The sequence below is a fragment of the Pelmatolapia mariae genome, linkage group LG7 (assembly GCF_036321145.2).
Source record: "Pelmatolapia mariae isolate MD_Pm_ZW linkage group LG7, Pm_UMD_F_2, whole genome shotgun sequence".
In the NCBI taxonomy this organism is placed as follows: domain Eukaryota; kingdom Metazoa; phylum Chordata; class Actinopteri; order Cichliformes; family Cichlidae; genus Pelmatolapia; species Pelmatolapia mariae.
This window is the reverse complement of record NC_086233.1, coordinates 31,551,134-31,567,702: the sequence shown is the minus strand read 5'-3', so window position 1 is coordinate 31,567,702 and position 16,569 is coordinate 31,551,134. Positions and strand designations below refer to the sequence as shown.

At 38.1% G+C, this 16,569-nt stretch overlaps 1 protein-coding gene across 1 annotated transcript; it reads left to right on the top strand.

Moving 5' to 3' along the window:
- Positions 1 to 3,748: 3,748 nt before the first annotated feature.
- On the top strand, positions 3,749 to 16,569 carry LOC134631737 (phospholipid-transporting ATPase ID-like). The gene is made up of 23 exons (XM_063480293.1): positions 3,749 to 3,774; positions 3,885 to 3,957; positions 4,055 to 4,125; positions 4,215 to 4,297; positions 6,859 to 7,017; positions 7,352 to 7,440; positions 7,591 to 7,784; positions 7,906 to 8,114; positions 8,207 to 8,250; positions 8,339 to 8,504; positions 8,916 to 9,104; positions 9,234 to 9,349; positions 9,460 to 9,624; positions 10,405 to 10,516; positions 10,804 to 10,909; positions 12,241 to 12,391; positions 12,661 to 12,844; positions 12,956 to 13,179; positions 13,330 to 13,413; positions 13,539 to 13,784; positions 15,718 to 15,856; positions 15,995 to 16,125; positions 16,312 to 16,569. The coding sequence occupies exons 1-23, from the start codon at positions 3,764 to 3,766 to the stop codon at positions 16,567 to 16,569; spliced, it is 3,204 nt and encodes a 1,067-aa protein (XP_063336363.1). The 5' UTR covers positions 3,749 to 3,763.

Sequence of the window (16,569 nt, the reverse complement as noted above, 5' to 3'; positions counted from 1 at the left end):
AACCTCTTAGCAGTTAGTTGCAAGAGAATCCTTCCTCCTCCTGCATGTACTCAAAACTTCTACTGTAGGTGCAACTACAACATTTCACCTGTTGTTCCTGTTGTCTTTTATCCTGGTAGAAGACTCAGTTGATCCTCCTTTCTCCTTTTAGGATTAAACTGGTGCATGGCCTTCCATGCTCTGAAGAGACAAAAACCTGGATTTATTTTTTCAAAGATGGAAGTAAAAGGAGGGTTGAAATCTTAAAATTCAAGCACCTGTATCTGCTTGCAAGCAGGACCCAGAAGACAAAAGAAATCATATTTTTGTTTGAGGTATGTGGTTGATTTTCATTGTTTTCAGACTTTAAAAAACTATTAGAAAATGCTGCATTTTATTAGTTCTTATCAAGAACCATTTAAATCACTTTAGGTTTACTGTAATTCAGACCTATTTAATATTTTTGCAAGTGGAAGAAGAAGGATCAAATGAAACATGCCAAAAGAGGGCTTCTTGATTTTTTCATGGCTCATGGATGAATTTGTTTTTCCTTCTTAACAAATTAGGTAGCATTAGACCACTGAAAAGTGAAGCAGTTAATTATATTTTTTATATTGCCCTGTGATCAATTCATATTCTTTATGTCTCACTGAAAAACATTTATCCACAACAATTCCTGAAAAATACAATACCTGCATATTATTATGGGCTGATTACTGAACAAGTCAAATGGTCAAGGATAAATCTTTATCTCTATCTGTGTAGTTAGGGATTATTACCTCTTAAATTTAACTATAGTACAAAGAGTTGAAAGGGAGTTGCGCTATATCTTTACAGCTTTGTAGAACAGATAAAATAGGGAGGAGTGGAAATCTTGACAAGTATGTGACTGATGGCTGTCTATCTATAGATGGATGGAGATATATTTTGAGTGTTGTGAAACCTCAGAATTATTATTTTTGGGATGTTTTGCATCTGTCTTTCCCTCATATCCAATTTACAAGGTGTGCTGTACATCTTAAACAGCTCCACCTTTTCACTATTAATCCTTAAATATTATAGCAACTGGTTCCCTCTCGCTTTTGCCACAGTTTCCCATTTTGGTTTTTATATCCATTGGGTGACCATGGTTCAGGGGGTTGGGAAGCTCATCTTGCAACTGGAAAGTTGCCGGTTCGATCCCCAGCTCTGTCTGTCTTGGTTGTTGTGTCCTTGGCAAGACACTTCACCTCCTGGTGATGGCCAGAGGGGCCAATGGCGTGATATGGCTGCCTCGCTTCTGTCAGTCTGCCCCAGGGCAGCTGTGGCTACAACTGTGGTTTGCCTCCACCAGTGAGAGTGAATGAATAGTGGAAATGTAAAGTGCTTTGAGGGTCTCGAAAAGCGCTATATAAATGCACTCTATTATTATATCGACATATAATACCAAAAAAGAAATGACTCACTAATTAGGACTGAAATGTGGACTTTTTTCCAGGTTATAAAACATGGAGAACCTGAGTTAAAGATGGGAACTGTGCTGTCATGCTTTGGACAGTTGTGTGGACATGGAAATAAGGAAGGTGAGATTAGATGCACTTAAACTTTGCTCTACTTTACTGCATTGTTCAGTTACTTTATGGATGTCTCAGTTTTAGTTTTATTTATTTATTTTTGTGACATGCAGTGCACATTTCAAAATGTTGCTGGACTAACAGCACTGAAATGTTTGCATAAATTAAATTTGAGTTTGTCTTTCCTCAGTACTGCTGTAACATACAGTAGCATAAACTCTCTCCTGCTCTGACTGCTTTACTCTCTCACAGAGAAGGAGAGATGCTTGCGGGCTAATGACAGAACTTTCAACCTATCTTTCCGCTATGCTGTAAGTATATAAACAAATGTTATCATGCCTATTCAGCAGATGACAAGAGGAGGTTTGGACACACCCTCAGCTCAATGCTTTGCTTGTTTGGATTTGATTACTCTGTCACAACGAATGTCAAGTGTCACAAAGACCGTTTTTTGAGTAAATAGGAAATTTTAGGAAATTAATAGTGCAATCCTAGAAATCTTAGGATTTTTTGTTAGTATGTCTGCCAAATATAAATTAAACATTAAAAAACTTTATTACAAACATTTAAATATTAAATCACAGTGATTTTTGTTAAACTGACATCAGTCATGTAACTTTCCTCTGTTGTTCTTTAACTTCAGAACAATGCCATCAAGACCTCCAAATACAACATCTTCACCTTCCTGCCACTTAATCTTTTTGAGCAGTTCAAGAGGCTCGCTAATGCCTACTTCCTCTTCCTCCTTATCCTTCAGGTAGACATGTTGCCATTCTTGTCAGAATGAATTGCATGCTTAAAAATAGTTATTTTATGCTGCAGATAGTTATGTGAATGCAAATACCGCATTCAGAGTTCATTCTCTATATTCAACCATACCTTTTTCAAACTTCATTTGACTTAAAATGTGAAAGGACTTGCACTTTCTTTTGCTTTTTTATGAATAGATTTTTTTTTAACAAATGTTTTTTCCCAAATGTTATTAAGTGTGAACATACATGACATACATAAATAAAATGAAGCAACTGTTAAGTTTTTCAGTTTTAAGAATCTTGAAAGATATTATCTATGCTGTTCACCCTCTGTATGGACACCGCGACGGCTGATCTGCAATCACCACATTCATGGAGCCTCCTGTATGCAGATGATGTGTGTCTATCAGAAACAGAAAACTGCCTAGCCCTGCAAACCTGAACACAAGCGTGGAAAGATTGGCTCTCTGAAAACGGCATGCACCTGAACATCAAGAAGACTGAGTACCTTGAACGCGGCCCCCAGACCAACAGTACCATCACTATCAATGGCGAGCCGCTGACTAAAGTTGCCCAATTCAAGTACCTCGGGTCCCTTGTCACCTCGGACTGCGAAACTCTACCAGACGCCAGACTCCATGTCAACGCAGCGTGGATGAAGTGGCGCCAGGTCAGTGGAGTCTTATGCGACAAGAGAATACCAATCTATCTTAAGGCGAAAGTTTATAAGTCGATCGTGCGCCCAGTGGCGCTCTACGGGTCAGAGTGCTGGCCAGCGACGACTAAGCACGAACAAGCCCTTCACACCATGGAGATGAAGATGTTGAGGTAGCCTCTGGGTCTCACACGACTAGACCGAGCGAGGAACGAAGATGTCAGAAAACGATGGGGAGTGACACTGATCACAGACAAGAGGCGAGGCTCCGATAGTACGGCCATGTTGCCCGTAGCGATAAGAACTCCATTGCAAAGACAGCCCAGCAATTAGATCTGGGTGGCAACAGGCCACGAGGAAGACCAAAAAAGCGCTGGATGGACCGAATCAAAGATAATATGAAGGCTGCGAATGTTACACCAAAAGATGCCCTGGATAGGAAGAAGTGGAGGAAAGCATGCAAAACAGCGGACCCTGCATCGCGGGATATGAACAGCTAGGAAGAAGAAGAAGAAAAGATATTATCTATGCACTGAAAGAGTGTGTTAATCTTTGTGTGTATGTGTGTTGACAGTTGATCCCACAAACCTCCTCTCTCTCATGGATCACCACAGGTTTCGCCTTAATAGTAGTGCTGTCTATAACAGCAGTCAAAGATGCCATTGATGACATAGTAAGTTGAAATCGGTAATAGCAACAGAGAAAACCAAAAATAAGGAACTAATATCAGATTTGGAAGCAAACACTATCTTTTTCTTGTGTCAACTGAGCAGAACAGACACAAATGTGACAGAAAAGTCAATAACCGGAAGGTGGACGTCCTCATGGATGGCCAGTAAGTCTTTGGAAACCCAAATGAAAAAGAAAATAATACCTTTTGTATGAAGAATTATGCAGTTTTGGATTCATTTCTGTGTTGTATGCCTTTGTTCCCTTCCCTGACAGACTCAAAAATGAAAAATGGATGAATGTTCAGGTTGGGGACATAGTCAAACTGGAGAATAATGAGTTTGTCACAGTAAGTTTGGGGAAGCTATAGTAAAGATTTGAAGGAAGTGAAAGAAATTCATTTCAAAAGTAAGTTCCAAACTAAACTCAGTGCTTGTATTTCTTAGGCAGATCTTCTGTTGCTGTCTAGCAGTGAGCCCCTTAATTTAGTTTATGTGGATACAGCTGAACTAGATGGGTAAGTGTGCTGTACTGTGGTGTTTGTGTAAATGCTAAGTTGACAACTAATGTCTGACACTGTCTTGGATTTCCCTTGGTCTCCCCCAGAGAAACCAATCTGAAGGTGAAACAGGCTCTGACTGTAACTGGAGAGTTGGGAGACAACATTGAGACACTGGCTGCCTTTAATGGTGAGATTCTCAATGAAACAACACACAGTCTGATTTTCAAAAGTGAAACCTGGTTCTGCCATTGGGAAATGTCAGAGGAGACCAAAACTAACAAAGATTTTTTTTTAGGTTGATAGCCCTTGGCTGAATTAAGAATTAATGCAAGTACCAAAATAAATAATGCATAAATGCATAAATGCAAAAAAAAAAGAAAAAAAAAAGAAAAAAAATTCTGTCAGGATAGATCCTGGGAAAGCACAGGAAAAACCGGATACACTGATAGACAGAAATCCATATTCTATGTTTCTCACAGCCGTTGATGAAAATGAAGTTTTTGAGATTGTCAAAAAATGTAAAAATCAGAAATCTTTGGATTGTAATGATATTGATATGATAGTGGTTAAAAGAGTCATTGAGGCTATTATAAAACCGTTTACATACATCTGTAATTTATCATTTCAAACTGGTCAATTTCCGGACAGAATGAAAATAGCAAAAGTTATACCTCTATATAAATCTGGCAACAAACACCATTTCACAAACTACAGGCCTGTCTCTTTACTACCTCAATTCTCAAAAATTCTTGAAAAACTGTTTAACAACCGACTGGAAAAATTTATAGATAAACATAAACTACTCACCGGGAGTCAGTAAGGATTCAGATCAAGCAGATCAACATCATTGGCACTATTAGATTCAATAGAATACATCACAAATTCCATAGACAAACAGCAATGTGTGGCTGGGTTATTCATAGACTTGACAAAGGCAGTTGACACAATAGATCATGATATATTAATAAGAAAACCGGAACGTTATGGTGTCAGAGGGGTAGTTTTAGATTGGGTCCAGAGTTATTTAAGTGACAGGAAGCAGTTTGTGAAAATAAATGGTGGTTGTCCTTATGTATGGACATTGCTTATGGTGTACCCCAAGGATCAGTTTTGGGTCCAAAATTCTTCAACTTGTACATTAACGACATCTGTAAAGTGTCCAAAGTATTAAAAATGGTTCTCTTTGCTGACGATACAAACATTTTTTGCTCTGGTGATGATCTGCAGAATTTATTGGAGGATATGACTAATGAAATAAGTAAAGTGAAGTTCTGGCTTGATAAAAACAAATTATCATTAAATTTGAATAAATCTAAACTTATGTTATTTGGAAATAGTAGTTTAAATACAAATGCTAAGATTCAAATAAATGGTGTTGATATTGAAAGAGTCAGTGAAAATACATTTCTGGGGGTAATAATAGATGAAAAACTTAACTGGAGAGCTCACGTAAGATATATTCATTCCAAAGTATCATGAAACATTGCAATACTAAACAAGGCAAAGCAGGTATTAGACAGAACATCACTTCATATTCTATACTGTTCACTGGTTTCACCATACTTAAGCTATTGTGCAGAGGTCTGGGGCAACAACTATAAAACCACATTACATTCACTTTTTACTCTTCAAAAAAAAAGCAGTTCGAATCATCCACAATGCAGGTTATAGGGAACATACAAACTCACTATTTTTGCAGTCTGAAATATTGAAAATTGCCGATCTAGTGAAATTTCAAACAGCACAAATTCTATTCAAAGCAAAAAATAAAGAACTGCCAGGTAATATTCAGAGTATGTTTTTTTTGAAAGAAGGAAGTTATAATTTAAGGGGTTTTTGTAACTTCAAAACAGGGAAGGTACGTACTACAAGAAAAAGCTTTTGTGTTTCTGTTCATGGAGTGAAACTGTGGAACAGTTTGAATATGGAATTAAAGCAATGTCCAAACATAAAACTGTTCAAAAAGAGTTATAAAAATATGATCTTCTCGAACTATAAAGAAAGGGAAAATATTGAAATTAAGTGAATGTCTCTATTTAAAAAAAATCATGATGTGATATTATAGTATATAGTATATATTATATCAGAAATCTGTTCACTATTCACTATTTTTTTCTCTCTTATTTTCTTTACTAAATGTACCTGTATATTGTTTACATGTTTGAAATAAATTAACAATCAATCAATCAATCAATAGAGCAGTATTTCACTTTTGAACTGTTTAAGTTTGTACTGAGTGATTGTATTTCCTCATGCATTACTTTTTTCTACTAATGTAACAATGGGATCTTGGGTTTTATTTAATTGTTTATTTGTTTGCTTTGTTAGGTACACCTGTCCACCTGCTAATTAATACAGACATCTAACCAGTCAATCAGATGACAGCAATCCACTGCATTTTGGCATGTGGACATTATTAAAGCAACCTGTTGAAATTCAAACTGACTATAAAATGTGGCAGTAAGTTGATTTAAAGAATTTGGAATGTTCCATCGTTGTTGGCGCCAGATTGGCTAGTCTGAGTATTTCAGAAAATGATGATCTGCTGGGATTTACCCACATTTGTAGGGTTTCCAGAGAATGGTCCACAAAAGAGAAGATATCCAGTGAGCAGCCGTTCTCTAGGCGAAAATCCCTTGTTGATACCAGAGGTCGGAGGAGACTACACAGACTGCTTCGAGCTGTCCTCAAACTATCCTGTGAACTGTTGTTCAGAATCATTTGCTGACACTGATCTCTGTTTCTCAGGTGAAGTGCGATGTGAACCTCCCAATAACCATCTAGACAAGTTCAAAGGGACTCTGACTGTGAACGGAGAAAGATTTGCCTTGGACAACGACAAAGTGCTGCTCAGAGGCTGTACTCTCAGGAACACTGAGTGGTGCTTCGGTCTGGTCATCTTTGGAGGTACACTGTGCACTGCAACTGTGTACAATTTGCAATTTCAGTGATGTTTTTTTGGTCTAGCCTTTATTGTTTTCTCTGATAATAATGTTTGAAGTTGTACATAAGAGACTAGAGCAGGAAGGGGATATAGTTACATCTGCAAAGGTATGCAGAAGATAATCTGCCACAGATTCTAGAGTGTGAAGTTCTTAAAACAACAACATCACAGTAATGACATATCAGTGGTGTCTCATTTAGGCCATTCTCCTTTTAAGGCTAACCAGTCTGGAAACATACTAAAAACTGTATCTGCATCACTGTCAGTGTGTCTCAACATCACACTGAACCTTTCCAGGTCCTGACACTAAACTGATGCAGAACAGCGGAAAGTCAATGTTCAAACGGACAAGCATTGATCACCTGACGAATATCCTGGTGTTATGTGTGAGTTTACACAAGCGCAAATACAAAGAAAGTCACACAAAGTCTCAGCTTATAGATATAGAACTTAAAGACAGTGATTTGTTTTTCACCTGAGTGACAAGAGTAATATTGTTTGAATAATCAAGAAGTGTGATATTTTTATTCCATCAGATCTTTGGTTTCCTGGCATCTATGTGCTCCATTTTGACCATTGGCAATGCAATCTGGGAAACAAACGAGGGCTCAGTGTTCACTATGTTTCTTCCTCGTGAACCGGGCATTGATGCTCCGCTCTCATCGTTCCTCATCTTCTGGTCTTATGTCATTGTCCTTAACACAGTGATACCAAGTTCACTTTATGTCAGGTAAGTTTCAGCACAGAAAAATAATGAAACAAGAAAACAACCAAAGTTGTTTTGAACACTTGAGACTTGTGCTAATATGTATCACATTTTGAAATTTTACCAATTTGTGCTACATTGTTAGCGTGGAGTTCATTCGTCTGGGAAACAGCTTCTTCATAGACTGGGACAGGAAGATGTACTATCCTAAGAAAGATACTCCAGCTCAGGCAAGAACCACCACACTCAATGAGGAGCTAGGGCAGATTAAATACATCTTCAGTGACAAGACTGGCACTCTGACACAGAACATCATGACTTTCAACAAGTGCTCCATTAATGGAAAAGCTTACGGTGAGCAGCTTTGCTTGTGTAAAAATTAGTACGGCAAATGGAAACACATTGGGTGAACAACTGATTTTACAGTACATTTATCATATATTTAGGAGACCTCTATGATTTCTCTGGACAAAGAGTGGAAATTACAGAGGTGAGAGGAAAAGACATGATTACTCTGTTTGTGAACTTTGTTTAAAGGAAGTGTTGATCCAACTTTGTTGTTTTGGCTTTTCTTGCAGAGGACAGAAAGAGTGGACTTCTCCTGGAACAATCTGGCTGATCCAAAGTTCAGCTTTCATGACCACAGTCTGGTGGAGATGGTGAGAAGTGGAAACCCTGAGACTCAGGAGTTCTTCCGCTTGCTATCCCTGTGTCACACTGTCATGCCTGAGGAAAAGAAAGAGGGTGAGGGGTCCCCTAAAAGACATCTTCATGTCATTTACATTTCAGGAGATTTGCATTGCAGCTCCTTATGATAAATAGTCCTGAATAATTGCCGTTATTTGTAACAACTTAGAAAGCCTTACATAGGCGCAAATTCCAGAATATTTCTATAGCATAGTTATGAAAAGATTTTTAAACTGTAAAGTCTAAAATATCCCAAACTCTGAATTCAGTGCAATAAAATAAACAGATAGGAAAGGGAGATAGGCAAGCAAACTAAAAATTTCAAGGAACTGAATTATAGAGAACAGCGCCAGTACTCAAATCCCATCCATAGACACAGAGGTAATAATGTGCTCCACCATGAAAATTTCCAAATTGTAACAATATATACCAGTTGTCAAAAATTGTCATCTCTGTTTTACCTGGTAGGAGAGCTCAATTATCAGGCTCAGTCACCTGATGAAGGCGCTCTGGTGAATGCTGCAAGAAACTTTGGATTTGTGTTCCTATCACGCACACCAGAAACCATCACAGTCATAGAGATGGGCAAACAAGTCATCTATGAACTTCTGGCCATTCTGGACTTTAATAATATGAGGAAGAGGATGTCAGTGATAGGTGAGAGGAAGTAGTGATAGGTTTTTTTGTGTCGTTATCTTCAGTGACCACACTTCATATATTCAGAATATATTTCTCATTTCTGCATGACATTACGTCAAACTTTGTAACTTTCCCTGTCACTTCCAGTGCGCAGCGCAGAGGGGAAGTTGGCTCTATACTGCAAAGGTGCAGACACAGTAATTTTTGAAAGACTGCACTCCTCCCGTAACAAACTGATGGAAGTAACCACTAACCACCTCAATGTGAGCGATCCAAAGCATATAAAAGTAGCTTGAAGCTAAAGTCAATGAAATGTTATTATAATTAATGTAATTTAACATCTGACTTCTTTCAATTATCAAAACAAAAACAGGAGTATGCAGGTGATGGCCTACGTACACTTGCTCTGGCCTACAAAGACTTAGACGAGAACTACATGATAGATTGGAAACAGCGCCACCATGAGGCCAGTGTTGCCATGGAGGGACGTGAAGAAAAACTTGATAAACTTTATGAAGAGATAGAGAAAGATATGATGGTTAGTACACGTGCTGAAAACTGTCACTTGCTAGATAGCCTGACATACCAATTTGCTGCTTGATTATCTATTGGTAGTTATACTTTATACCAGAGATATGAAACTCACTTTACATTACGGCCCACAATATAGCCTAATTTCATGTTAAATGGGCTGGACCAGTGAAATTCAGATTGTCCCCTGTCAGTGTTTTACTACACATTTAATCCCTGAGATATCTTCCAATAAGAAAACCAAGTGCAATTTCAACAGTACGTCTCAGATTTTCTCATATGATGAGAAATGCTTCTGTATTAAATGAAAGAAATGTATCAGCATGACTCTTCGGGCTTAAATTGTAAGAAGTAAATATGTAAAGTTACAGAAAAGTTCATTGACCAGACTGTCCTGTAATTATAAAATAGAAAGGTTTTGTTAATTCAGAGGAATTGTTCTAACATTTAATTGTTTACCTATTAATTAATTTACTTGGTGTAGTATGCATATGGCCATGGGGGAGGTCTTTATCAGTAGGAAAAGCTGCAAAAACCTATGAAAATACAAGTGAAAGTCCAAAATTAATTCCATTCTTCACATTTTCCAAAGCTGTCCAGCAGGTCAGGTTAGAGTCTATGCCAGGCCAGTTCTGGCACCCAGGCCTTTATATTTGACACCCCTGGTTTATATTGTACACTAATGTTACATTGAAACCAGCATAATTTGTGATAAAGGTATAGGATGGCTTCATTGCTTTGCTTTATTTAGCATCAGTTTAAATCATAGCTGCATGTGTGGCTTTAGCTGTTGGGAGTGACAGCTGTGGAGGACAAGTTGCAAGACGGTGTGCCAGAGACCATTGAGCAACTGGCTAAAGCTGACATCAAAATCTGGGTGTTAACTGGAGATAAGCAAGGTCGGTGGAACTTTTTCTTTTTAAACTATACATTTCAAAGTGGATAAAGACTGCATTATGATGTGTAATACATTCTTATGTTCCTGCCCTCATTAATCTATGCACAATCTCAGAGCATCAACAGTTTTGGTTGATGGGTTTCTATGGTTTCAAGTCATAGATCTAATATACATATCAACAAATGCTCTGAGAGTCCTTCCAGCTTTTGTTTGCTGTAAGATTGACTTTAAAGATTTCTAGCACCTAGGTGATTGAGAATCATTCTTTTTTTTATTTTTCTTCAACAGAGACAGCAGAGAACATTGGCTATTCCTGTAACATGCTAAGAGAGGAGATGAGGGACGTCTTTGTTGTCTCAGCCAACACTGCTGAAGGAGTCAAAGAGGAGCTACAGTGAGTCAGTTAGAACCAGATGATGATTGTGTTCTGCCAATCGGAAGCTGTTTCAGCATATGAATCAGTGAGATAATTTGTCACTATGAACTTCAATAAACTTAAAAAATACTGGAAAAACATGACCAATAACTCATTCATCACAAATTCAAGCCTTCATGCGTTCCTTTTCCTGTATACAAAACCCTGCCCTTTAGTTACTTTTCTACAGCTGTAAAAGAAATAGGTAGTTGTTGCCGTTCTAAAACAACAGATCCTTGTTTTAATTAAAATGAAATCAGACTTTATATTTCCTACTAGTGACCATAGATTTTATAAGACAAATTAACAACTGTTGCTGCCAGATTTCATAACTTGCTATCATAAGCTAATTCTACCACAACTGAATGAAAAACCTACTGTAAATGAAAAACTAATATTAAACTAGCCAGTTTATCATAGCCATAAGCTAATTATATCACAAGACAAAAAATCTATAAAAATCATTAATCTGACATTTTAATGTTCCCAAGCATTTGTATGATTAATTGTAACCTGTAACCTCACAAGCCAATGTCTTCCTAAGTGGTATTTGACTACCACTGTATTAGCCAGACATGTTATTTTTTACGCATTACCTTAGAGATAGCATGAGGAGGTTAGTCATGAGGAGGGATAGAGAGTGGAGCCACTTCTCAGCCGCATCAAAACAAGCCAGTTTGACCTGATTCAGACATCTTAGGATGTCTGAATCAGACATCTTAGGATGTCTGATTCAGACATCCTAAGATGTCTGAATCAGACATCTTAGGATGTCTGAATCAGACATCTTAGGATGTCTGAATCAGACATCCTAAGATTCAGACATCTTAGGATGTCTGAATCTAGGATGCCCTGGAGCAAATGCAGAACATGTTGGAGAACTAACTTCTCTCAGTTGGCATAGGAATGCCTCAGTGTCCCCTTTATTGGCCAGGGAGGTCTTGTCCACTTAGACTGTGGCAGGAAATTAATGGTGGATGGATTATTAACATACAGTCAAGCCACAGCCATGTTCACCAGTGTAGATACTTGAATAGAGGAAAATAAAACCCCAAAATAATAGTTATACAAATGAATATGCTATATGTAAAAATAGAGTAAGTCTCAAAAGGTTTGCTAAAAACTGTAAATAAGAGAATGTATAGTATTTTTTTTTTTAAATTGAACACAGAGAAGTGTTTTAGCCTGTTAATCTTAAGGCTGTGCTAGGCTCATTCTATATCTTCATTGGTGTCTTTAAGAAAAATGTAGTTAACAAATGAATTGTGAGGTTTTTTTTTATCAGGTCATGTTCTCTGTCATATTTTCAGGAATGCACGAAGAAAAATGTGTCCTGAAGCAGCAGAGGAGCCATCTGTGATTAAATCTCGAGTAGGCCTGTTTTGGCTTAAAAAGACAGAGACTGTGCAGGATGAGAAGGTGGATGGAGATTATGGACTAATAATAAATGGGCACAGTCTGGTAAGAAGGCTTGTTTTCAGCAACCACTGAAAAACCTCTGCAGGTTGACCTGTTTTGTTTAGTTTATTTTGTTTATGTAGCTTCAACAGTAGAGGTCACAAACTGTGTGATCAGAAAGTACATATTGTTTTTTAAAGCCTGATTCTCTTATATTTCTTAAATTTAGACATGAATGTAGAAATGAATGGAATTCTCTTAAAGTTTTAAGGTTGCACTATGGAGTCTTGACAGAGGACCTAACTCCAATCCCTTCTTCCCTTCATCATCAGGCCTTTGCACTGGAGAAGAACTTGAGGTTGGAGCTGCTGAGGACAGCATGCATGTGTCAGACAGTCATTTGCTGCAGGGTCACGCCTTTGCAGAAGGCCCAAGTGGTTCAGCTGGTCAAGAAATACAAGCAGGCTGTCACTCTTGCCATTGGAGATGGGGCCAATGATGTCAGCATGATAAAGGGTAACCTGTGAAGTCACCAATATACAGAGCTGTATTTTCATTACAGTTAACCAGCTGGGGAATATGTGGCTGATATTGGGTATTTTATTTGCTTCCTTTTCTGTGTGTCAGCTGCTCATATTGGTGTGGGTATCAGTGGGCAGGAAGGCATGCAGGCAGTGCTGTCCAGCGACTTTTCCTTTGCCCAGTTCCGTTACCTTCAGCGCCTCCTGCTGGTGCATGGCCGCTGGTCCTACATACGCATGTACAAGTTCCTTGGATATTTCTTTTACAAGAACTTCACTTTTACACTTGTCCAATTCTGGTACGCCTTCTTTTGTGGTTTTTCTGCACAGGTGAGATATATGTATTGTAACTATACTATAATGTAATTTAAGTAGCTTTTGTAATGGGACATAAAGTATTTATCAATCTCAATGAGAGAATTGCATCACATTCACCTTTTCTTAATGTTGTACTTAAATGTTCATCATGGTTGTTCACAGACTGTGTATGATGAGTGGTTCATCACCTTCTACAACATGGTTTACACAGCTCTTCCAGTCCTTGGCATGTGTCTCTTTGATCAGGTATGTAGATTACAAGTAACTATCAGTTTTTGGTTGACTTACATAAACCAGATTATCATCTCATACTCAGGTCTCTGTGTCCACTGAGCTTTCTCATCTCTTTCTCTAAACCTTGTTTTGTGCAGGATGTAAATGACCGTTGGAGTTTACAGCATCCGGAGCTCTATGCTCCAGGCCAGAAGAACCAATACTTCAATAAGAAAGCTTTTGTGAGCTATCTGATTCATGGCTGCTATTGCTCCTTAATCATCTTCTTTATCCCATGGGCTTCCATGAATGATGCAGTCAGAAATGATGGAAAAGACATTGTGAGCCATCCATCTTTTGCTTTCCTGCTACAGACCTGTCTGCTTATTGTGGTGCACACACAGGTGAGAACATAGAGAATCACAGAACTATTTATCCCTTTTCTTCTTTCTATTTTTGTCAGTAAACTACAGTGCTTGAGAAAACATTGCATTTGGCAGCTTCATTTATAGACTTCTATATCATAAATTCATGCACCCTTGCTGGACACTTCATTATGTGCACATTGTTACAATTAGTTTGGACCCCTTTTTCACTGCAGAACTGCCTTTAATCGTTATGGCAAAGATTTAACAAGGTGCTGGAAACATTCCTCAGAGATGTAGGTCCATATTGACATGACAACATTACACATTTGCTGCATATTTGTCAGCTGCACATCCATAATGCAATTCTCTCATTGCACCACATTCCAAAAAGGGCCACGTTGGATTGAGATCTGGCAATTGTAGAGGCCATTTGAGTATAGTGAAGTCACTATCATGTTCAAAGAACCAAACTGAGACGATTTGAGTTTTGACATGGTGCTCTATCCTGCTTGAAGAAGCCATCAGAAGATGGGAGTACTGCGGTAATATAGAGATGGACATGGTCAGCATCAGTACTAAACAATCCTCAGCTGGTACTAACTAGGGGTGGGTTTCAATAATTGATTTTCCAATTAAAATTTAGCTTAAATAAAGCAATATCGATTCATTAAAATCCTGAATCGATTTTTAAATATAAATGTATTTTTCTAGAAACGCCAGAATCTCAGGTTAAACCTCAAAAAACTATTTCAACAACCACCAAACAGCTAAAGCAGTAAATGAGAGCAGGTAAACAGATTTACGTAAACGTGGAGAAAAAGTGGAGAACCGACTCAGTGAGATGTGGCTTTCTTACCCAACAGCACGTACATGGACACGCAGCTGGAGGTGACAGCCGATAGCTCAGATTCTGATGCGTCGGGTCCGCACTTTGTGTTTGTCTTTTTTGCGCTAGATTCTGATGCTGCAGGTTTCATCACTCTCCAACCAAAATTAACTAACCTAGCAGCAAAACAAGATCAAAACTAAGTTTCACATTTCGCTTCCCATAAACATCATCATGAATTCCTTCTTACTTTTGCTGTTTTGCTTCCACTATGATAAAATCACACTTCCTGCACAGCTCTCTCTCTCAGTGTACTTTAAGAACAGTTTCCCATTTAAAAATCTCTGTTTTTTTGCATTATTTGCTTGCTTATTGCCCACCAGTCTACCCTGTTGGCCACTGTTTTTTTTTTCTTTGTTAATGACAAGAAAGCCTCGGTTCTGTTTTTCAATACCGAAGGAATGTAAACCTTTTAAAACTATGCCAAATTGCAAAATGTTTAGCTGTGTCTCTAATAAAACCTCTGTAACTTTGCTCTGCTTCACTTCAGCAGTGTCAGGTAATGTTCATATGTTGAGTCATGGTTTTCTTCCGTTTTTGTTCTACTGCAGAATATTTTTAAGGTTATCTGCTACAAAAAGCCAGGCCAGGAAAAATTTCCTTCATGTTTTTCTGTGTTTTATCCTCAGTTTGACACAAAGGCATCTGCTGTGATGCTTACACCTCTGATGAAGTCTCACAAGTGTCAGTACTGATAAATATTCAAATCAAACCAAATCGAAATCATGGATCGAATCTAATTGGGACCTTGTGAATCGGAATCGATTCTAGAAATCAGTGACAATACCCAGCCCTAGATATTTTCTGTTTTGGACCATTCTTTGTAAACCATAGAGATGCTTGTGTAGAAAAATCCCAGTAGATCAGCAGTTTTTAAAAAACTCAGTTGAAATGGTGTACCTAACAAAGTGGACACTTATGCAGTATATTAGTCTGTTGTAACAGATAGACTTCCATTCCATCTCAGCCAGTCATTTTAATTGTGCACCAGGACACTAACAATAATGTAGTAATAGTACAGTACTACTACAGTAGTAGTAGTAGTAGTAATAATAATAATAACAATAATCTTCCACTTTTCAGCTGTCTCTTGACACCTATTACTGGACAGCAGTGAACCATTTTTTTGTGTGGTTAAGCACGATAGGCTACTTTGCCATCTCAGTCACCATGTACAGCAATGGCATGTTTTATGTCTTCCCGTCTTCTTTCCCCTTAATTGGTAAGTACATTTACTGCATTTAGTATGGAGGCCACTTTAATGTTAACTTTTTGAAGTTTTATTCTTTTCGAAAATTTTGGTACTTTAAAGAAGACCTGAGTATGTGACTCATGTGATTGTGTCCTTTTTGGATTTTAGGCGCAGCAAGAAACACTTTGAACCAGCCTAATGTGTGGCTCACCATATTCCTGACGTTCCTCCTCTGTATCCTGCCTGTTGTTGCTTTCCGCTTCATTTTTATACAGCTTCGTCCTACCATTAATGACAAGGTAAAAAAAGAAAAGAAAAAACTAAACTGAACACATAAAGCATCTAAGACTTTCTTGTCTTCTATGCACCCTGTGCACTATAAAGTAGCATGTAATTTAACTGAGTTTGAATCAATGTATCCATAGTAAAAAAAAGTTTGCATAAAAAACAAAAAAACAAAACAAGCCCATATTTCTTTTTTCTAGGTGAGGTATAAGATGCGTACAGAGGAGTTGCCTGCACCTGCACCTCGTCGCCTACTGAGAAGGCGTAGTACTCGGTCAGGTTACGCCTTCTCTCACTCCCAGGGCTACGGTGATCTGGTAACATCTAGAAAATTCCTGATGAAACGCCCCCTAAAGATGACAGCTCTGTTCACCCAGACAGACTCTTCCATATTTCAAAATCAGCCACAGCACTACCGCACTATTGCTGAGGAGCCTGAGGAGCCACAGAGTCCTTAG